The sequence below is a fragment of the Dermacentor variabilis genome, chromosome 4 (assembly GCF_050947875.1).
Source record: "Dermacentor variabilis isolate Ectoservices chromosome 4, ASM5094787v1, whole genome shotgun sequence".
NCBI lineage: Eukaryota > Metazoa > Arthropoda > Arachnida > Ixodida > Ixodidae > Dermacentor > Dermacentor variabilis.
The window spans coordinates 57,204,655-57,228,426 of NC_134571.1; the positions used below are offsets into that span (position 1 = coordinate 57,204,655).

The window sequence follows — 23,772 nt, forward strand, 5'->3', positions numbered from 1 at the left end:
TCTGTTACCCACTGGGCTAAACCAGTGTCTTCTACATAGCAGGCCTGTGCACTCTGCTTTATCATATCATGCTACTTGGACCAAGATTTCCATATCCAAAGTCGGCGTGACGGATGCGGTGACATAAATATCACAGCAGCTTACTCGGGAGCGTCCCCGTTAGGTTCTGTGGTAGTCGGGCAAGGTAGCATGACGTCACAGATCGAAGTGCACCGGCCTTGTGCTATCTAGAAGGCGTCGGCGAAGCCTCTCAACGCGCTTACCTGCCCGCGAGCAGTTCGTAGCTCGAAGGACCGCTCAGAGGCGTTCAACTGGGCATTAATGCTTTCGCATTCACAACTCATAAGTGTTTAGACATCCGCGGATTTTTTTTTTCCGAAAGGCCACAAAAGCCCATTTGAACTTCTTGAAGGCTACTGGACTGTACGAGCCCTTGTGACAGTGGACGTTCCTCTACGACTAACTCTGTGAATAACTGACTCTTTATTACTTTTCTTCTCTCTCCTTCTTCTCTATGCTTCCCATTTCCGCATTCGCAAATGTAGGGTAACCAACCGCGCACGTCCTTGGTTACCCTCCCTACTTTCCCTTTTCATTTCTCTTTCTCTCTCTCTCTCTCTCTCTCTCTCTCTCTCAGATATTTTCTCTGTGTGTATGTGAGGCTTGCCCTGTGGCATAGGTGCTTACTTCAATAGAACTGTGGAACATGCTTTTTTAATGTCTTCCATCAGGAAAAGCAATCAAGCATATAAGATTTTCGGGGGCTAGAATCGCTAATAATTAGCGCTCGCCAGCACACGCGAACCGATAACAGCACTCGAACACGTTGGTTCTTTGGCACAGAAGCAGACAAGGGTGGAGACGAAGCGCATTAAATCGCCCCAAGCGGAGCCATCGGCGATCTTGAGAACGTATGGCTGGGGTTTCAGACGCGCACTTCTCGTCACGACTTATTATTATCGAGAGGGTGGAGAGGAAGGAGGGTAAGCAGACAGGCGTGAAGAGCGGCGCAGCCTGAAGGGATGGACACAGCAGCCCATCGCAACATTTTCAGCGAGTGTACGCCGAAGATACACTCGCTGCCGCATTTAGAAAATGACTGCTCCCTTCCTGAGATCACTCGGACGGAGGGGCTTTCCGCGGCCCTCGCTCACCGTTCTCGATGCGCGCCATCTCCCGAAAGCTTCACACGCGCACACACACAGCACATACACAGATGCATTGCGCCCGTGGCGGCGACGTTACGCTGTTCCGCGCGCCTATTTCCCACGGCATGCGGTTAGCGAAGGAAAACGCGAAGGAATGGCGGCGCGTTGTGGGGCGAGTATTTCTGGACTGATTTGCTGGGGACTTTTCTCTCTCTCTCGCTCTTTCACCCATTCTCTCTCTCGCTCGGTGCGTCTTTCTCAGCGTTCGCCTCGGCCTGAGCGTCTTCTCAGACGCGAAGAGCGCCGGAGCCGTGATTCAATCTGCGAGAGAGAGCGCGCGTGCGTGCAGCACCGCGCTCCGTCGAGGCAGAAAAACGGGAGCACGCAGCTCCCGCCCGCAAGTCTCGCTTCATGCCGCCGACGTCGTGCGCACCGCGACTCTGACACGTGGACCCATTCAGGCGGCAGGTAGTTCCCGTCGACGTCACGGCCGTGACTTGCCCGCTAGACGTCTAAGACAGTCGCTCCTACCAAGTTGTACGTCGTGCAACAAGTGTGCGTTCATTTGCCGCAGAACACGCTGCGATGCGGAAACGCGAATGGCCTTCCTGAGCTGACGTCACTGTAAATACCGGAGACTTCACTGCCCGCACCTCGCCGCATCGATGAGGCAGCTGAAAGCTTTGGGAACACCTGCCGTGGTTGCTCAGTGGCTATGGTGTTGGGCTGCTGAGCACGAGGTCGCGGGATCGAATCCCGGCGGCCGCGTTTCGATGGGGGCGACATGCGAAAACACCTGTGTGCTTAGATTTAGGTGCAAGTTAAAGAGCCCCAGGTGGTCGAAATTTCTGGAGTCCTCCACTACGACGTGCCTCATAATCAGAAAGTGGTTTTGGCATTTTTTAAGCTTTGGGAACGTTTTAATATAAAGAAAACAACGCACCAGGGGGTGGAGCACTGACAGGAGAGCCGTCCTCAGTCTCTCGTGTATGTCACCAACAACCTGGTCAACGACATGGGCCTTTGGCCCCACACGACATATACTGCATTAACAGCACGGGTCATGCTACAGTTTCTACACGACACAGAACTAGGCTCAATACTGTTAACTATGCTGTGTGTCAGCAACTAGCTTCATCACGCCAATGTTATTGTCATTATGTCCCATCCCTCTTTCGTTCTCCTTTGTCCTTTCCCCGGTGCAGAGTAGCAGGTTAGGAAGCACAAGTCCGGGTCGACCTTTTTATAAATCAATCAAATTCTACTTCTACTGCAGACACACCCCTTGCCTTGAAGAGAGGTTAACTGACGCGCTAACCGCTCACACTGTAGCATTGCTAGCCTCGTAGTGGCAGATCCTACTCTAGGCGAGGACCTCTGAGTTTCACAAGAAGTCAAACACGGGAAACTGAATTTTTGACGGATTCTGTCACATGCAGGCTCGCATGAGGACTGTTGCGTTGCTTTTTCTCTTGTGCGCTGAAAGCAACAGCAAAACGGCATTTGTTGTAAGCTTTGGCCACGTGCATTTACAACCAGAGCGCCAACGATAGCACGAAGGAAACGTTGCTTAGAGAGTAAAACACCCGCGCGACCCCCAACGTTGATACAAACACAAACTTGCCTTTACAGTAAGAATTAAGAGTTTTCTTCCTCTTTCGCGTGTGTGTGTGCGTGTGTGTGTGTGTGTGTGTGTGTGTGTGTGTGTGTGTGTGTGTGTGTGTGTGTGTGTGTGTGTGTGTGTGTGTGTGTGTGTGTGTGTGTGTGTGTGTGTGTGTGTGTGTGTGTGTGTGTGTGTGTGTGTGTGTGTGTGTGTGTGTGTGTGTGTGTGTGTGTGTGTGTGTGTGTGTGTGATTTACTTTTCCCGTATCACAAATTAGTCGGCGTTTATACAATCAATACATACTTTTGTTAACTCGCATCACTCCGTTAGTCTGCACTAGGACAGATGCTGACTTCAGAACACAGGTAACTTTAATGCATGTGTATATAGTATCTATATTAACAAAAATCGAGCAGCTCGGTTCCTCTTCTCCTCTCGTTTATTCAGTGCGAGGGTCTCGAATCTGACAGCTTGGATGTCATTAAGTACCATGCGAGGGTTTATTAGTCACATGCCTGCTCTCTTATGATCACGTGTTAGGTGACGCCATTGGGTGAAAACATCCCCCATGGTGGGGGATGTTCCACATGCGCCCGCCATGGCTTTGAGTGGCACTGGCTAATACTTCTAGGGCTAGATCTCGTAAGGATAAATGCCCAAGTTAATGGACGAATTCATAGCCGTCGCCGTAGCAGAATTGGTAGTGCAACGCACGCAAAATACGCTGGTTGTCGGTTCGGTCCCCATAAGCGACAAGTCGTCTCTTCGTCCACTTTCATTTTCCTTCTCTTCATTATTTCCTACATACCAATTTCAACTACAGGTAATTTCCTCAATGCTTTCCTTGACTTCATTGCCTGTTGGCTTTACGTGGCCATGATTAACAAGAAATCGAGCCCATTGGTTCCCCTTCTCCTTTCGAATGCATTCGCGCATTCTCACGGAGAAAAGATTTGCGTTAGCTACGCATCACTTTTAGAAAAGTAACTGAAGCTCCGAAATTACCGTAGCACGCACAACGCGCTGGTTCAAGAGAGTATAGGCAATACGCAAAAATAGAAAACATGAAGGCCAGGTGGCGGTCGTGGTGGACATATAGATGTCTCGTTTTTTTTTTCCTTGGTGTGCAATCATGAGCTCGAAACTCGGTTTACTGTGTCCGCTTCATTTATAACCATCGTTTTCGTGCCACGTCGTCACTCTCGTAACCACCTCAGCACCACCATATTTTGAACAAAGAACTTTCTCCACTGGCACCACGGGTAAGCGAATTCATGCTGCTCTGGCAACCTACCCTAGTGAGCTGGGCGCGAGAAATTTGCACCCGGAGCATTTTGTAACTGGGCTCGTAGCGGTGGGCGACAGAGAACCCAGTGAGCAGTGGCGTTTTCGTGTGCATTTCTCAGACAACAACAGGCCATACGACCGCTTGTGCCTGACGGAGCAGTTTTTTTCGCAGTGGCGCTCTCCGCGCAGCAATCACCCTCAGCGCTCATTTCGCTATGTCAGCAAAGTTCCGCCGTCATTGTCACTGTCCTCGTGCCATCATTGTTTCTTATTGTTTACATGTGATCAGACCTTGGGGAAATTAGCCACCGAAGGTCCGGCAATTCTGATCGCCGAAAAAAAGAAAAACTCCAGTGACTAAGGAATGTAGGAAAAATCTAAGCATGGAAGAGATGAAAAGAAAAAAAGACACCTGAAAGAAAATGTAGCTGAATAATACGCGTGGTAATGGTGTCATTCTTGTTTTCCTTTTTTTTTTCGTTTTGTTGTTATCGTGGTGTACAGTTGCGGAAGTTTGCACGGGATTTAAAGAGCTCTGCAGAAAGTAAGAACGGCTTGGGAGAATCCGAGAAGTAACTGCTGGCGCGGTAAAATGAGTCCAGAGTCGGCCGAGTCGCTGAAGTCTACTGACTTACTTTGAAGGGACAGCTTTCATTGGCTCTTTCGCGGGCCTTCGTGGCCATCGAATTTTCGTTATTCTAACAACCACAGGACAGAGCACGTATTTTAACCAACTGACTTATATAGCCATCTGTTCTACTCCTACATGTCTGCCGGTGACCGGTGACCAGATGTGTTCTTTCAGGAATTGCGCAATCAAACAACTAATGGTATTCGAATATTTCCATTGCAAGGAATGTATACGCTCTTAAGTGCATGATTCCGTTATTAAAATATTGCTTGCCTCCGGGAGGCTTGGCGCACCTGCCCAGTAGGTTTCTCGCCAAGTAAAAACAAATTGTAACCGTATACTGGGTCGATCCAGGAGACAATGTAACAGTAAACTGGGCGGATCCCGGGGATGGTGTAATGAAAAATGGACTGATTCTGGAGACAGCAATCCCCAGTCTCATGGGTCGCAGGATGAGGGGCTCCGCGGAGGCGAGGCGATTGAGCAAGTGGTAAAGCTTGCTGTAGATGGCAATACTTTGTATTGGCAATAGTTCCTATGCCCTTCGTTCGAAACTGCCAAATTTGTATTATTTATTGGTAGGCTCATATAAGATGTTCGCACAGCTTTTGTGGACAAGGTAACTGCGCTGTCGTTCGGTTTGAGCACCCATGGTAATTTTCCTTCTTATTCCTGTGTAGTGTAGCAAACCGGACGCTTGTCTGGCTGACCTCCCCTCCTTTCTTCTCCTTGCTTTCTCTGTATCTCTCTCCTTTATTTCTTGCGACATATCGGAAATTTGGTCACAGAAAAGTTTGAATATCCCAACAACACAATCATAACACGTCTATAGCCTAAATATGAAAGCACTAAAAATTTCACAGCAAATCAAGGGAGCAAACACAAACACAAACAAGAACAGCACAAGCCTAGTACAGGCCATCGAAACATGGGCAAAATTTCAAATGCACATTTTGTACGGTCTACATAATTCATCCAATCACTTTCCACGAGAAAATCCCGTAGAGCCTTGATAGCTAATCACTGCTGGGGCGCGACCAGGGTCGAAGCACTTTCGGCATATACTGTCCAGGATGGGACGAAGAAAGATTTGGAACGTGGGCCCGGATTCCTGCATGAGTGTGGTTGCATTTCCGTAGCAGTCAGGTCGCTTGACCGCAGGAACCTAGTTGAACAAACTGTGACACTCTCGCGTTCCTTCGTGCGGGATTTTTTTATCTCCCTCTCTCTCTCTCTATGTGTGCTTTTCTTCTTTATCTTTCTGTCTGCTCTTGCCCCTGCCCCAGTGCACGGTAGCGAACGAGATCTCTATCTCTCTGTTGACCTTCCTGCCTTTCTCGCCTTATTTATCTCTGTCTTTCTCCGTAACAGCCAAACCAGGAAGCCTATGGGCGCAAACAGAAAGAAAGCGCTGGAAACAGTAGCTTCCGTAAATGAAAATGTCCAGTAATTGTAATGCTAGGCTATAAGTTTGCGCGTCTGTTATTTTGTTGTTACGTATAAATTTTTATTAATACAGTAAATGGTGTCTCGTGGCATATTGTGTACATAAAATCGAAGAAAAGCGAGCAGCTCTGCATTTTTCAGGGAATTGCAGCAATGTCTCTGCGAACTAATTTGCCACCTATAGGCGCGGAACCTGCAGCCTCCGTATAACGCGAGCGAAGCTCTACTAATTGAGTCACAGATGGTTGTCACACCCCTCACGTTCCTGAGCACTTAGCGATACACGTCTGTGCACGACCCAGCCCTGGCAGAGTTAGCCAGCAATGTTCACGGCCAAGGTGGCGGAAATGAAAGATCCATTAAGCAGTGGCGCCGCATAGAACATAGTACTAACTATTATATTGTCAGCATGTACACACACGAGTACACTCCCTCGTACTCACTCGTACCTAACTATTATATTGTCAGCGTGCACACACGTGAGTACACTCGCTCGCACTCATTTCACCGTCCTGAGCGCGAGTACGAGGGAGTGACGAAGGGCGTCAGGCGGAAGGCAATATGAAGATGAGTCAGCGCCAGTCAGTGCGAATGCCCGTGAATAGGACCGTGAGTGTGAGTAAGCGTGAGTGTGAGTGCGGGGTAGTGTATATCGTGAAAACGATATCGGTCACTGAGTGCAAGTGTCCGCTTAATTATGTCTAGCTATAGTACTGTCGCAGGAGGGCACCTATCCAATCTATTTATTCGGATTGCCAATTGGTAAAGTTGGTAATGGTGCAGTTTCAACTGCACCACTGAAGACAGGGACAAGCAAAAATGACAAAGGACGTGTGCCATCCTGTGTTCCATTTCGCCTGAGGCGCAACGCCGTTGTAGTTGAGACAGAATCGCAGTAAAGAAATAAATTTTACCCGCCGTGGTATCTCTGGGGCTAAGACGTAGCCCTAGTGAGGTGCTTCTGCCCAACTTATTGAAAACGAAGGACATGACCTCTGCACAGCTCTAAGTCAATTAAATAGAAAACCATTTTTTTGGAACAAGACCTCGGGACCGTGATCTCGCATATCGCAGCTACAAAAGGCTACAAAAGTGCTGCTGCGATATTTGAAAGCTACGGGATTTAGCGACCGTCTGTTATCCGGTCTGAGTCACCGTCAGTGGATATAAAGCAGGAAACTTTACTGGGCTGGCGGTATCCACAGTGAAGTTTCTCTTCTTCTTTTAATCTTTCCTCCTCTTTCCGCTTCCCCGGTGTAGGGTAGTCGACCGGGCTCAGTCCTAGTTAACATCCGTGCTTTTCATTTATAATTTTCTCACTCTCTCTCTCTCTACTGAAGTCGAGGACGCGGGTTCGATCCTGGCTGGTGAAACGCAGACACCCGTGTACTAAAATTTAGGTTCAAATTGAAGAACCCAAGGTGGTCAAACATTAATCCGAAGTCCTCCACTAGGCGTGCCTCATAATCAGGTGGTGGCTTTTTGCGCTTCAAACCCCAGCATTTAGTCTTTTTAATTTAGAGTTGTTTAAGCTTTTTAGAAAAAAGTATCCTCATCATCATCAGCAGCAGCAGCATCTGCAGCCTATTTTTACGTCCACTGCAGGGCGAAGGCCTCTCCCAGTGGTCTACATTTACCACTGCCTTCCGCTAGGTGATTTCAACTTGCGCCCTCAAATTTCCTAATTTCATCACCTTATCTAATTTTCTACCGTCCTCAACTGCGCGTCCTTTCCCTTGGCACCCATTATGTAACTCTAATGGTCCCCCGGGTATCTGCTGTGCGCATTCGTTACAGGGCCTGCCAAGCTCCATTTTATTCTCTAAGTGTCAACTAAAATATTGGCTATTCCTGTTTGCGCACTGATCCACACCGCTCTCATCCTGGCTCTTAACATTACGACTAATATATTTCGTTCCATTGCTCTTCGCGCGGTGCTTATGCTGTTCAAGAGCTTCTTTGTTAACCTCCTAGTTTCTGTCCCATATGTTAGCACTGGTAGATCGCGATGATTGTACACTTCCCTTTTCAACGACGGTAGCAAGCTCCCAGTTAGGATTTGGTAATGCCTGTCGTAAGCATAGCAACCCACCTTTTTTTTTCTGTAAGTTTCCTGCTCATGACAAGTGTCCTTTATGAGTAATTGATCTAGATAAAGGTAATACTGCACAGAGTCTATAGAGGCTGACTGCCAATCACGAATTATTGTGCCCTCACCAATCTGTTGAACATTGCCTTTGTCTTCTGCATATTAATCTTCAACCCTGCTCTTACGCTTTCTCGGTTAAAGTCCTCAATCATGCGTTGCAATCGATCACAAAATAGTATAGAAAACGGTAAAGAATATATTCCTTCCTCAACGCTTCAGTTGTGCCAAAGGGACCGAGAATTTCACTCTAATTGCTAGCAATCTTATGATTAAATCTCTTTTTCTGATTATCTTTTAAATGAGAAATCTTTGAACGCACTGTTGGGATTCCGAAGTGGAGCTGGTGGTTTCTCTTTTCCGACCCTCAGCAATTTACCCATACGAATAGGACCAATGCATATTTTTTGCTAACATCTCCAGTATAGCACATAAATAAATAAATATATAAATAAACTTATTGATAAGGAATACGTAAGCAGGTAACTATCTCGTAGTATTTTCCCCTAACATCTGTCCCAATATGCATAGGCATTTCGAGCAATTTCCTCTCTGTCTTTCCGCACACAATAAGACGTTTGTGGTGCACCAATTTCTAAATCGCAATTTTTTAAAATCGCTTGGGGCATATAGCGAAATTCTCGTCCTTGACCTGGATTATTCGTAGAGGCGGACATTGCTAGCACAAGAAATCGAAACACATAGTACATTACTTGACAGAAATTCTCTAATTAGCTTCACAATTATTTTTAATTAATTACTTTACGACACATATTACAATTTGTGAATTGTAGCCCGTGAGCTTGCAAAACGTATGCACTTGAATGTAACTTCGAGGATGACTCCAGTTTCTAGACATTATTTCTTAAAAAGTGCAATGAAATACACAGGCTTTCCAGCTACTTTCGTGCTTCAATGCATAAGGCAGCGTTTTGTCAAAGAAAGTATGTGGAACAAGAGTGCATCTTTAGGGCGAGTTTGATGGTGCATATCTACAAACTGGTGCCAATCTGGAAATTCATTCTGAGTGAATTACGTCTTGCAGAAATCATCGCCTAGAATTCGTGAATTGCAATAAGTAACGTAAATTATCCATAATTACTTTGTTTAGCGCAATAAAAGAGACACAAGAGAGACAACCAGAACAAGGCGCTACCCTGAACTGACATCATTTAATTGCGTCACTCCTTTATAGAGAGCAGTATCTGGAAGAATATGCGCAGTGAGCACCATGTGCAGGAAACACCAACATCCGATAACCAGAGCGCACTCATGTGACAGAATAAAAAAAGACCATATTGAGCGCTGTACAAGGTTAAAGAAGGCACACTAATGCACTGCGAACCCGATGTTTGTATGAAAAAAAGCTTCCACTAATTCTCACACGGTAATACTCACACGATAATTCAACTAGTCCGCCAACGCATTGTAATGTAACGTAATTAATTCAAAAGATAATTAGTTGAATTTTTGTTAATTAGTTGAATATCTGTTTCCTTTTCTCGGGCAAATAATGCCCGCGCAAGGTCTGTTTTCTCGTGCAAGTAATGAATAATGCAGCGCAAGGGCTACAATGACGTTAGGTGCAACAGGCTATTTTTTTTTTTAAATTCTATAAAGCTTAAAAATTATCACCCTGTAGAATACGCCATGCTTTGTGACGCATCGTTGTTGCCTCTACCCCAGGCGCGGCACTCGCCTCTGAAAGGCGGCAAATTTGTCATTCCACCGGCCGTGCGGTGCGCAGACACGGGGGTCCGGAACCCGCAATTCGGCTCAAAATGAATTGACGCGGACACGGACGACGTGGTGCGGCGTCCCTGACCTGGATGACATTTGTTAGAGAACTAAGAGCGGTGTTCTTCTTTTTTTATATATTTTTCTCTCTCTTCGTTCATTGTTTTCTTTACCCAGTACATATGGCTTGCAAAGTGTCACGTATAGAGCGCTGTGCGCGTTCGCCTCGGTTTGTACCGAAAATAGCGAAACACAATCTGAATGAAAATGTCGGAGCCGTTCACACGCTTCAATGCACCTAAATGGCGGTGCGGGAACCGATATGCCATGACTAATACTGATTACCCGGTGGTCGCGTGATTAAAAAAAAAAGAAAGGAAATAAGAAGGCTGACGGAGAGCCAGCCTAGCGCCGGTGTCTGCAGGGCACCCATTTCTGCAAGACCAGACTGCCTATCAACCTCGCCTTTCGAAATGTGTCTGTGGGTTTGTGACACACCACTGCACTTATTCATTTCGGGCGATGTCATGCCATTTCGAAATCGCGGAGCGCTTTTTGTACAGAAAAATAAAATAAAAACGAGACAAAACAGAACCACGAGAGCACGCTGTCGCCAAATGCAGTTTAAGATTTAAAACGGTGTGAACGGGTAGATGTACTCTTGGTTTTCCTCGCGTAGTGTTACGATACGGCTGAACCTGCGGAGGCCGGGCGCCGGAGCCGAGATTTGCATTTCTTACGATGGCTGCAGGATGAGACGAACATCGAGGCTTAAGCGGCGGCGTACCTGCAAATGGCCGTCACTAAACCTACTGTTGTGTCCGCTCCAGGGAGTGTCGCGTACACTCCGGCAACGTGGACGGTCTCTTATGAGATCGCGCGAGAAATACGTGTACGTGTGCCGAGCGCGCTCGTTTAGTTGTGTTGATAAGGTGAAGAGACTGCGGCTACGATAGCGCAAACATTCTATTACGATTCTTTTCATTTTCCCGATTCATCTGTGGTAGCAGCGGTGCTCGAGCGGGAAAGTATAGGGAGGGGGGGAAGGGAAATAATCAATAAAGAAATAGAGTGACGCCTTGATTTTCGACTTCCTACATTCTACAATTCATCATCCTATTAATTTTTGCATTGTTCCTTTGGCTTCTTAGATATTTTTCGCCTTGGGAACTCACATTTTAAGTCGCTGCTTTGTCTAACCGCTTGTATAGAAGACAAAGCCAAAGCATGATTAATCAATTTGTTTATTTTGATGTACGCTATTTTTACTTAATGCGGGTTAGTTAGTTAGTTAGTTAGTTAGTTAGTTAGTTAGTTAGTTAGTTAGTTAGTTAGTTAGTTAGTTAGTTAGTTAGTTAGTTAGTTAGTTAGTTAGTTAGTTAGTTAGTTAGTTAGTTAGTTAGTTAGTTAGTCTAACAGCTAAACCTAGTAAATATCTATAACGATATATTCCACTGCTGCAGAACCACACCAGTTAATCATATAAGAAAGGATAAAATATTGTCGACGACATGGCAACTGAGGCCAGGGTAAAGGCATGGGTTTCTCTCGGTTACCAGCTCAGTGTTGAGCGCGAAAACGAGTGAGCTGTTAATTTCCACTAAATTTATATCGTCTATTTGCTTCATTAATTCATCATATACCTTGGTCAAAAATACTTCATCTTCAGGGATTGAAACTGTGCGATCGACTTTGGCAGCGAAGTCCATGGCCCTATAGGTACGGGAGAGTATGTTCATTACTTAAAAGAAACATACAAAGTCAAGGCGATGCTGATGACGGCCGAGCTTAATGCGACTTAAGGGAAGACAGTCCTCCTCTGGCTCCGAACTTTGTCTTTGCACGCAAACTTAACATCAGTGCTGGGCAGCTTCGCGCTCAGCTGATGCAGAAAGAAGCCGAGTGCCAAGAGGAAAAGTGAATAAAGAATGGACCGGCTGTCCTATGAATCATCCCCCCCAAGGTTTTCACTCCCCGCCGCTTTACTTCGCTTTCATTTCATTTTTTCTTATTGTTGGTGCTCTCGTTTTGAAGACCGAATCTTTCTGGCACTTGGTTATTCAAGTCAGTGACGCCAGGTGTTCTCCGTGCCGTCACATTTGCATTTGAAGTTTCTGCTCCATTTTGGTCTCTCATCTTGGCCTTGCATTGTCGTTACTTCTCTTCAGTCGTTTTCTATCTTCTTCTTCTTCTTTTAAATATATATAGAGCCCTTCTCGCATAGTACGAAATCTGAATTTTATCTACGTTCGCAGCTAAGTAATTTCCTTATTTTACCGGCACTTCTGCTCCATTCATCTTCTTCTTTTTTCTTACTCCTACGTGGTTCATCGAGCAGACATTGAACAAAAGTGGCGGCCGCGTAAAGGATGTCCTCCCGCATTAATCTAGCTGCATTATGAATGAAGAACGTTTGCAGGAATAGTCTGGCTCCCTGGAGGTCTTTCAAAAGCGATGGTCTCTTTCAGCTGCGGAGTTCATACGTGGCAAAATGCTTGTCAGTAGGTCAAAGGTCAGTAACTCCTAGAATAATTTAGGTGCTCATCACTTACAGTGCGAACTGCGTTCTGTTGCTACGCCAGCCAACTTTGCCAGCTATGAAAAAAAAAAGTAACGCAACCCATCACGTGCTGTGCACGTGCTTTCACCAGACGTATTCATAGTACGTTTATATTATTCATACCTGACTCCTGTAGGATTACAAGTAACGCTCAATAATCGCTTACGTAATGAACAAGAATTAAACCAGATAAGTGGATATCAAAAAGTGGCTATCAATAATTAAACCAGATAAGTGGCTACCATACACACACTCGCTGTGTTTTCTTATGCGATACTGTCCACTTATTTCCGTAGATTTGTAGAACCTAAATTGTGTGCAGGACTGGTCTATTGAACTTCGTCTCTGAATATTTGTTCAAGATAAGCTGGTTCTCGAGTTTGCATACACATGGTAACATATATTGTCCACTACTCTTGTCATGTTTAACAATGCACTTTTGGGCCAAAAACTGGGTCATTCTTTACCCCCCCCCCCCCCCCCACCTAGGCGAGCGCATATGCGCGAGGCGGGTTGGATTCGCATGCCGAAACTTCGCGAGGGCTGCCACTACAGACACTAAGGCAATGCAGCTTAGCAGTGAGGCAAGTGATTACTTCGCGAAGCCTCTATTAAAGCAAATATTTATTTGTCTGCTCCCTCATCCCCTTCTGGACGACAGCATTTCCCAAGAACACCCGAGAAGGGGATAGTGCACATCTTCTTCAGGGTTGTCCCAATGGCACGGTGGACTTTGTAACGCATTGCATTATTTACAAAAAATGCTGTGAACTGCTCAGGTTGCTCGACACGACTATCGCGTAAATTTTTCACTTTTAATATCTTTATTATGATTTTTTTCGTGTATGAGTTTTCAGCTCATTAACTTGAGGTCATGGCATGTAGCTTAAATGTCATGCGTTGCGCAGGAATATGAGAGACCGTACTCGCAGGTGATTGATTTCGGAGATACTACACTCCGCGTGGATAAATGACTGAATGAGCCGACGGAAGTGGATGATAGAGTGAACGCCACCTTCCAGCTTCACCTCCACGTCGCATATAGCTATACTGTTCGTCGATGTGGTCGCGATCTCTCCTTTGAAGCAACGAACGAGCCAGGTGCTGCATCATATGAAACTGGAGTCATCCCCGAAATCTGATTGATCGATAATACGGCAAGGTACCACAATTTTCCTGGATGAAGGTGTATTTCGTTGCTGCTTGATGATAACGCCGGTTTCTTACAAACACGTATGCTCTTAAGATAAATATGAAAAGGCAGCACTAGCGCGATTAATTATTTTTCAACTGGTGATATTCACCCATTGGTATTATTGTGGGTCAAGGTAACTGCATGAACACGTACTTGTGACATATCGCTTCGAGAGTAATTGAAATGACGGGACTCTTCATGCGTTCAATGCTTATACGCAGAAAACATGCCTAAAGCGCTTGTCTACCCGGCGTAAACTCCAGTCATGCCTCGTACCCCAGCCGTAGCGCAGCACACATTAACAAATGCGCGTCAGTCGAGCTGCGCATCGTCCTCAGTTAAGACTCCGGAGCAGCTCTCGCGAACTCTCCACTGCCGAGCTCGCGTCTTAAAATCCCTTGAGCCGTCGCTGCCTCGAACTGCGCCGCGAGCGCTTGACCGAACAAGGGCCGCGACGTTGCTCGGGATTATCGTTGTCCGGCGTAATCCTTCGCTGCGGGCTCGTCAGACGAAGCCACTCGGCCCTCATCGGGCCGTTAAGGACTCGGGCTGCCTGCATCGCTTCTAATCATGACAATCCGTGCGGTCTTCTCGGAAAAAACAAAAAGCTCGGCATTCTATTCCGTAGCCTTTTTTTTTTTCGTTTCCTGCGCCCAGAGGAATTCGAGAGATGCCTCCTGATACGCGCTTCAAGTCAACGATCGCAAAATGCGTTGTGTCGTTCCTCTCTGCTTGTGACTTTCTCTTGTGGCGTCATTCAGTGCTCTCTCCGGTCAGCGAAAATTTAGAGTCGGGCGCGTAAAGACGTCGACTCTAAGTGTTCTTAACCTAGTGATCTATTCTCGCTGTGTTTTTTTGAAGAAATGGAAGATGCCACTTACCGCCGTTATTTGTTTCTCCCCGGCGCTCTCGCCAGCAGCTATGTGAACATCGTTGTATCTATAGTCCGGGTTAGTTTGTTTTTTCTTCCACTCCCCTCTTTCAGTTTCGTCATCATCGCCTCTCGCTCGCTCTGCCTTGTGCCCTTGAACTTCGGCTAGTATAACAGTCGCTGAACTTCCAGACCGCTCCTTACAATGGCCATTTCCCTTCACTTGATTTATATCACCTTTTTTTTTACTTTCTTCTGCTTTTTCTGTGTAGGCGCTTTCGAAAAAAGAAAAAGAAAGCGTTCTGGCCATGTTTCACACTCACCATTAATGAAAGGGATCGTCAAATATCCGAATAGTAATCATACGCACGCACACTTATTTTGGGTAGCCAAGCTTACTCAACGCCGATTCCTGCGTGTCATGAATGTTAAGTGCGGACAGCTCATTCGAACTCCTAAGTGCACTTGGAGAACCAATAGTTGTAACGTAATAAAGTTTTACACATTTCGAATGTTTACCTAATCGGGAGAAAACGAACTTAAGGTTCTGAAATGCTTCAATGCCCGATGCTGAATAGCTTCCAAAGTTAAACTAATGCAAAGTTAAGCCAAGAGTCAGAGAGATTTGTCATAACATAAACGTTGTGAGGTCTGCCTGAATTGCTGTGTTATAATCCGCTACTGTGCGTAGAGGCAAGAAGAAAGGGGGAACAAAAGGAAAAAGAAGTAACGATTGTAAGAAAAAAAAAGTAAAGACGCATGAATAACTAAACACGTATTACAGTCGCATAGTTAGTTCACGTTATCTAAAAAAAGAGCTAAGAAAAATTAGTGGCAACCGATGCGATGACAAAAATACTCACCCGTGCTACGAAAGAAGAGAACAATTAACGGGATGCGAGTATCACTGGCAAGGTTTCGCATGTCCGTGTCACGCTCTACGATAGCGTAAGTCACCGAGCCAACCCGTCGCCTTACACGCACAACGCGTATATGGCAGCATCCTGGCTTGTTTCTTGTTTCACGAGAAATTCCTACAGATACCTTATCGTGCACAGATCTGGAAAGGTCACGAAGGGAGGCGCAAAATAAAACATGCGGGCTGATTGCACTTATGTAATTACGCATCGCAGTAGATCGTGAATTTCATTGTACAGTTGTAAGGCATATATTTGCGCTCATATAATGATTACGCTTATAAGTAAGTGGTAGCGCTTCGCGTTGAGACCTGCTTGCAAAACGGAAATGTTAGATTGCTACAAGTATGCCTAAAAAGAACAAGCAGCGGCATTTTCTTAATGCTTTGGGTCAAGTGCTTATACGCCTGCACGACTTTCCAGTGGGAATTATGGTCTATTATCGTGGTTGAAGCTCTATATGTCGCGACAGGCCTTTCGTTTATAGTGAGGGTTTGAGTTGGTCCCTCCCGCCGCTACTGTTAAACAGTATTCTCCTTGTGCCTGTAACAAACACATTACCTACGGTTTAGTCAGTCGTCTTGACTTGATAGCGGTTCAGAACAGTTGTAGAATTGAATGTGGAGGCTTCCTCATGAAATATGAATCTGCGCTCTAATGGCGTTGCACGCAAGCATTCTCTATTCGCGCTAAGATTGCCGAGTGCTTTAAAACGGCTACCAGGGGTACACGTTTCCCTTTCTCTCTTTCTCGCAGACAGGCCGAAGGCAGCCGCTCGGCTCGAGGCATCATGGCCAACACCAGCAGCCTCCTGGATAGCCTGCTCTCGGAGAAGAACTACAACCGCCAATTCAGACCAGGATTCGGAGGTCCGTATCCGAGCGCGGTGAGCGTGCGTTTATAGGCTAGCGCCGACGGGGACCCGTTTTTTCAACTCGAGACCGCCGGCCCTCTCTAAGGTTTCACGGGCGTCGGTTATAACGCTGGGAAGCACGAGGCACTCGAAGAAAACTCGACTGCATTTAAACCATTTCTGCGTTACGCGTTATCTCAGAGGAAATGCATCATACTGGCAGAGCCCATAGAGGCGACGTTTGGCGCGAGCGGATGACACATATTGTACTGACTCCGGGATTGACTCTTGTGCCAATTAAAAAGGACAGGTTTTTTTTTCAGCACCCAGTGGGCTAAGGTATTTAAAACGCTTAACGCTTACAGAGTAGAAATAAGCATATTAATCAGGCAAGCAGAAATTATGCGAAACAACAGTGAAAGAGATCATAACATGCGATATTACTATAAATCATATTAGGCAACAAAAACGCCACGGGTCGTCTCGGTATTGTACAAATTCGGAATCGGCCAATCAGCCCAAAGTGCGCTGACTCAGGAATTGACCCCGGCACTTTGGAGCCGTGTAGTTGACAGCTCGAGCGGTGCTCGGCGGTTATGCGTCGTTTTGCTCTGGCAGCGCTAGGTATCTGCACAGCGCTTAGGTATCGTGCATGTAGAATGCGTTGAAGTGTCGCTGAAGGAGAATAAAAGGCAGGGCGCTTGCATGGCTTGCTCCCCTATTTCCAACCCTTCTCATGATAAATTCTCTCATTGCATATGTCCTTCTGTAGAGCGTCGCATAATGCTTCCATGGCTCTGTATCTATTTACCAAGCTGTATAGCATCGTATACAGATGCGTATCTTCGAATGGTTCCACCAATGCAAGCATGTCATTCATAAATAACGTGAAGACACGTTGTGTGTCTGCGTGCGTGCGTGCGTGTGTGTGTGTGTGTGTGTGTGTGTGTGTGTGTGTGTGTGTGTGTGTGTGTGTGTGTGTGTGTGTGTGTGTGTGTGTGTGTGTGTGTGTGTGTGTGTGTGTGTGTGTGTGTGTGTGTGTGTGTGTGTGTGTGTGTGTGTGTGTGTGTGTGTGTGTGTGTGTGTGTGTGTGTGTGTGTGTGTGTGTGTGTGTGTGTGTGTGTGTTTCTTTTGTTTACAGTCCTTTATATTGCCACTTAGCATTCTAGATAAGAAATAATTAATAGTACAGCGTCGTGTAATCGGTGGAGTAAATGACTGCTGTCACTTCCGTACCATGCCGCGTTGCTTACCCTTACAGAATTTGCCAAATTGATGAGCTTGCATTGAAGGTGCAAGAACCAGATACTTTGGACACGTCAAGATGTTGTGTAGCGTATGACTTCAAGCCAGTGTGGCACAGAGTTTATGCAATACGCGTTCAAACAGGAAGCATTCGGCATGAGGTTTCCTCCACCGAGGAAATTCTATAAAGGCGACGATCGGGGCGCGTGTGTATTCCTGCGGAGAATGTGTGTTTGCACTCGCTAGAATGGTTCGTAGGGCCGGCCTGTGTCAATGGTTCAAGTGGAGAGCTCCGATTATACATTGGTCTGTCCTTGTAAACAACCCCGGTGAACAGAATAAAGTCAGCCTGTTGCTCGATGGTAAGTCCGCATGATAGCTACTGTCCCACGGCCTAAACGACGCACCGTAGCTTATTTTAGTTTACTTTATTTTCGCCCCGAAGTTCAGCTGCTAGCCCCGTCGACACCATCCTGCTCCGCTGCTCTACCATAGAGAGCCAAAGAGCTCTCGAGGCTTAGGGCCCGGACCGCCGCAGAAGCCACAGGAGTCCCGGACTAGGGACCTCCTCCCCACCTAGACTTTGTTAGGGGTTGACCCTTAAGGCCTGTCCCAACTCTCTCTTGTATATGTGGCCATTAAATCTTTTCCATCGCCACCACCACCGATGGTGCGACCAATAAGGCCTTCCCCAACTCTCTCTTGTATGTATGGCCATTAAATGTTTTCCACCACCACCGGTGGTGCGACCAATATTTTCTATAACAACGATGGCGCGCCTGTCACACTGCACTCCACGGTAGTTGTAGATTACATGTCTACAAAAAGTTTCTTGCAACAAAAACAAAAAGAAAAAAGAAAACAGTGCCTGTCACGCATCATGTATACCTCAACGCGGTTGCAGCATTGCTGGACGCCAAGCAGTGCCGGCAGCGTTTTTCGCAGACTCTCACGTAGCGCTGGATGATTAAGGAAGAATTCTGTTACGCTTGCATTACTGTTGTGCACGTCCTTCTAAATAGAACACCAAGGCCGAAAGAACCGAAAGTCAGCATTGAAAATGTATGCATTGCCGCCAGTGCTGGCCTTTACCTAACCAGCTGTTTTCGCAAAGCTTAATACACGTCTCAGCGCGGTTAATTTGCTACTTTCTCTTTCTTCTTTTTCTTTTTATGGCGCCCTTTTGATTTCCTCTCGTTGCCGCGGAAGAAAAGAACAAAATGTCATCAAGTTGACGGTCATCACGCATACGCTTGGCGGCGTCGGTGGCCGATTGCGCGTTAAAAACAAGAGAAATCCGCGCTGCGTCCGAGGCGCGAGCTTTGGCGGCGTTGTTTTTCGGGGCCCAGTGGCGCGTAGCCCGAGCGCGACGTGACCGCTGTCGCCATGGCCTCCAAGTCACGCTCTGAATCCGGTGCCATGGGCGCCGTCTCTCGCTGCGCTGTGGACACCGGGGGCTCTGCGCCCCCGCCGCGACGGACTGGACTGCCTCCCCCCCTCTCCCACCTGAGGTGGTGCTTTACGGCTGCTGCTGCACACCGCCGCTGCTGAGGAACTCCAGGAGAAACCTCTCCTGGGCGGAGATGTTGGAGATACAGTGGCGTCTGTAACAGTCTCACCAAATCCGAGCAGCGCAGTGAAGCCTTTGAGGCGTGTCAACCAACCAGAACAAAAGAACCACAAGGAGTGCCTTCTCTACAGTGCGCGGCTGGTCGGCTTCTGCCTGACGCCGAGTGAATGCAAGCCTCACGGAAGGCTCAGTGGTGCGCAATGAGCGAGCCGTCCTCCATTCTGGGAAACAAGCACCCTATGCTGCAGCTGAGAGAATTCGGGGATCCGAGAGACTATATCCCCCCCCTCTTTTTTTTAACAGCCATGTATGAAGAAAGAAGAATGACTAAGGCTGCTCTCGTTGGTGATTGGCTGACAGTCGAGCCGTACCATTGGCCGCAATGCACGGATTCGGTGAGAATAAGTAAAGACAGAAAGCACAGTTACATTAGCGGTGCATAGTAACCACAGTGCTCTAAACAAGTGCACATAAGAGTAGCACTGACTACTGATCCCAGCTTTTCTGACTCTTCGGTCATTCGTCATCCTTGCTATTTTTCTCACCAGGTTAAAACGTTGCTTCCAATTATCATAGAGTTTCCCATCCTTTGATGTGAACTTCGTCGTCTTTTTATGTTTTAGTTTGTCGTCCTTTCATGTGAGGGCAATACACAGAATCGAGGTGCTCAATTTTTATTATCAACCATGAGAAGTCGACACATAATGAAACTAAGAAAATCATAGGGGAAATAGCCGCTTTTGTTGAAGTGTACAATTAGGATGAGGCTTCAATTTGCTATATACTTCATAACCTTTATAAAGCAAGCGGGAAATAAAAGTAGAAGAAAAGACAACTTTGTGGTCAGTAACAGTCAAACCCACAACCTCCACATCAAGCGTGCGTTGCTCTGGCAGCCATGACACTTGGAGACAGCATATAAAGGTTTATTGGCCAATTGTATGAGCTCCTATAATCACGTGCCACGTGACGCATAAGGTTCGATCTAACGGGTGTTGGCACCCGCCATCATGGCCACGAGGGCCCCGGGCTAATACTTCAATGAGCTAAGTGGATATGCATGTACGTAAGCACCGAAGAATGAGGACGGATGACCAGAGCCATTGCCGTGGTTTCAAAAGCAGACTACCGCACGAGTCAAGACTGTTTGTGAATTAGGCTCCCACCACGGCAAAAATTATTTCATTGCGATGGAAATTTCACGGACACTTCAAGCGAATTTTCGGCGGCGTCATCACTGTGAGGTTCCACAAATATTTAGGTATTATACATGCTATAGGCACATCCCCGCGATATATGCAGGTTATATCGCTACACTATTCAATCACTAAAGTCGCTCTTACCAGGTTTTACGTTCTTAAATAAATTATTCATCAGAATTCTGAGAATGGCAGCCCACAAACAAATTTAATGAAATGTGAAATATAACATTCACAGCACATGCCTTTTTTATCTTAAATCTTCTCAGCCTAATATTGAAAGTGCAAAACAATATCGGCGCTCAAACCTGAAAGTGGTGTAACTATATTGGCGTGGCTCTTTACGGGCGGCGCAGTGGCACCTGTGCTATGTCATTACAGGCTTTACATGGCGCGTTAAAACCTTTAATGGTGGCCGTAATTTTGGCGCATCCGTGTACGCCGCGTTAATCTGACCCGCGTATAGTCAGGACAACGTCCGAGAAGTTCAAGCGCAAAGCTAAACCTTGCTATCGCAGTCTGTGCTTGGCCCTTCCAGGCGAAGCTGACAATTTTTTCTTCCAATTTCATTTTTCCTTTTCTGTTAGTAATGATATCAAGGTTATCGTAAATTAAACTCATATTTCTTGTTTCAATATAGACTTCAGTTAAAGGACGCCACAACAGCAGTGAAGCGTGTGCTGGTTGGTGAACGTTAACACTTGACGATCAATGCTCCCATACAGTCAAAGCAGGGCTCGAATAATCTGACGATTCTATTCCAATTCTTTTCTTTCTGGCTCATTGTCGGTGGTCCAAAGTGCAACGCCTACGTCACCACAATGATCGGTCAGTCGTAAAAGGTGCACGAAAAGAAATAAATAAAATCGTTGGAAGGTAATCGTTCATAGTACAGGTCCTAATTTCTTCTATGCTTTTCTCAGCTTCATTGGCTCTTGGCTTCGTTATTTAATCATTCAGTTAGTTAGTTAGTTAGTTAGTTAGTTAGTTAGTTAGTTAGTTAGTTAGTTAGTTAGTTAGTTAGTTAGTTAGTTAGTTAGTTAGTTAGTTAGTTAGTTAGTTAGTCAATTAGTTAGTTGGCTATCTAATTATTTAGTTTAGTTAATTAGTCAGTCAGTCAGTCAGTCAGTTAGTTAGTTAGTTAGTTAGTTAGTTAGTTAGTTAGTTAGTTAGTTAGTTAGTTAGTTAGTTAGTTAGTTAGTTAGTTAGAGCTTTATGATGTGGCGTGACGATCAGTGAGTAAAGTAAACGAAGACCACTCCGCATTGGCCCTTTGCGTGTGGGTTAAATGTACTCATCGATTAAGTGCTGCTTCGCCTACCAGGCTGAGCGGGCGGCCGGGAGACCCGTGTGGGTGCCTGCTCTAAAACGGCCGCGCCGTGCGATTGCGGGTGCTCAACAAGTAGCTGCACGCGAGCCAAGCGCGGTTCCTTTATTTAAGCTCCCTTGGCCCACAAAGCACCTAAATTACCGTGTCGAAAAAGACAGGGCCCGGCTAAATTCGTCCCGCACGCCCGGCGACATTCCCAGCCGTCTCTGTCGTCTTTGTTCCTTGCCCACATCCGGCTCCTGGCGATTTGTTTCCCCGCCGACTCACACGCGCGCGCGCGCGGTCTCTTAGAAACAGTCCTGCACCGTTGCCGTAGAGCTTGTCGCATAATCTGCTCCATCGTCTCTCGTTGAGGCAGCTGATAAGCCCAAAGGAATCGGCTTACAACATGACCCTCATTCATTCTTGATCCCGCAAGTGATGTCTCTGACGACATTATTTGGCGCTCCTTCCTGACAATCTGACAGCAGAAAAACCCTAATTGCTTGAATGTCTTCAAAGCTTCAGGGTACCTTTGCGATCGCCGTTCTGAGAAGGATCTATGTGATACCTTCTGCGCTTCCCCTTTTCATACTTTTCTAATACCTCTCGGACTCATCGAACTATTGAACGGAGAAACAGACATGTGAAAGCAGAGAGGTTCACAAGAAATGCGCTCATCAGGGAAGAAAGAAGGGGCAGCGATGAAGGCTAGAAAGCGATATGTGGGCAGAGAGTCAATGCATGCACCAGTCGAGCTCAAAAGAGTTCACCGCAGAGTATTAATCTTCGGATGATTATTTCCTTCATGCGTTCTCGTTGAAGAAACTTAAACCTAGAGCGATGAGCGTACAACGTTACCATCGTTAACATTTGATCCAGTAAGCAGTGTCCCTAAACAGTTTTATTGGCGTTCCTCTAGTCCATCTGATAACAAATATCCTAATATTCTAATTGCTTGAATCTCTTCAACGTTTCCACGTAACCTCGTGCTTATATACAGAAGAGACTAGAATCATGGTGGAAATTTTCATCTGACCGCTCACAATTCCCATCCACGTGCTCTAATGCATTTGTCATGCCTTCGAAACGTGCATTTCCGCCGAAAAGTACATTAGGCAGACGCATGCGCTAAGATCAGTGAATCTTTATTTAATGAAGTACCCCTATAGCCGGATTTTTAACCAAGATTCGAAGCAGTCCTTTCAACAAGATTCTCTACAAAATTGTGCAGTACATGAATCGTAAAAACAAGAGCCGCATGCTCCGTGGTGCTTGGTCCTCGGTATTATAAGTCGTTCGATTTCGCCTAAGTTTACGGAAAACTAGCATGTGCAAACTACGTCTTGCTTGGAACTGCTGTTATTTTTCCTGTGATTCCGCGGAAGCGCTAAAAGGAGGTAACAAAAGACGGCCAAGTTTAGCGGAAACTTCCTTTTTTCTTATCTGGCCCACACAGACAAGCCGCACGATTGCACGGAGCTCTAAAGAAACCCAGGTCAGGTCAAAAACACGGAGAAAGCCTAGTAAAACGTTCTCGGCCTCGTGTACAGATGATCCCGCGGCCATACCAAGAAGGTAAAAGAGTACTTTGAGCGTCAGGCGTTCGCGTGTATTCTTTTCTTCCTGTTTTACGCAATCGTCGTATTATAGGTACTTTGTCCCTGCACTAGGCGGTTTGCTTCTTGCCGACTATTAGTTCATGGATGCTCCAGAGAGAGAGAGAGAGAGAGAGAGAGAGAAAGAGAGAGAGAGAAAGAGAGAGACCGTAGGAAAAGGTCTCGGAGAGCTAAATCAGAGGTAGTTCTGGTTAGCTACCCTGCAGAGAGGGGGGAGGTGTGTGTAGGAGGATAAAGAAAGAACGAGTGCGAAAGGGGCGAGAAAGTGAGACGCGCACAAAGTAAGGCGCGTGCACAACACAGTTGTAGCAGGTGGCTTGGGAGTCACGGCTGATGTTATCGACAGAACTGATGGGATGATAGGGACAGATCCTGCAATCAATCTTTACAGGATCAGTTAACTTTAACCTAGCGAATTACCTTGAAGAATACTATT

At 46.3% G+C, this 23,772-nt stretch overlaps 1 protein-coding gene across 1 annotated transcript in view; it reads left to right on the plus strand.

The window, feature by feature from the left end:
- The window catches only part of LOC142579195 (gamma-aminobutyric acid receptor subunit alpha-6-like), a 60,096-nt gene that overhangs the window by 7,481 nt on the left and 28,843 nt on the right, over positions 1 to 23,772 (plus strand). Inside the window, exon 2 of the mRNA XM_075689171.1 lies at positions 16,298 to 16,410. Coding sequence (XP_075545286.1) covers positions 16,298 to 16,410 — 113 coding nt within the window. The remainder of the gene's footprint in view (positions 1 to 16,297; positions 16,411 to 23,772) is intronic.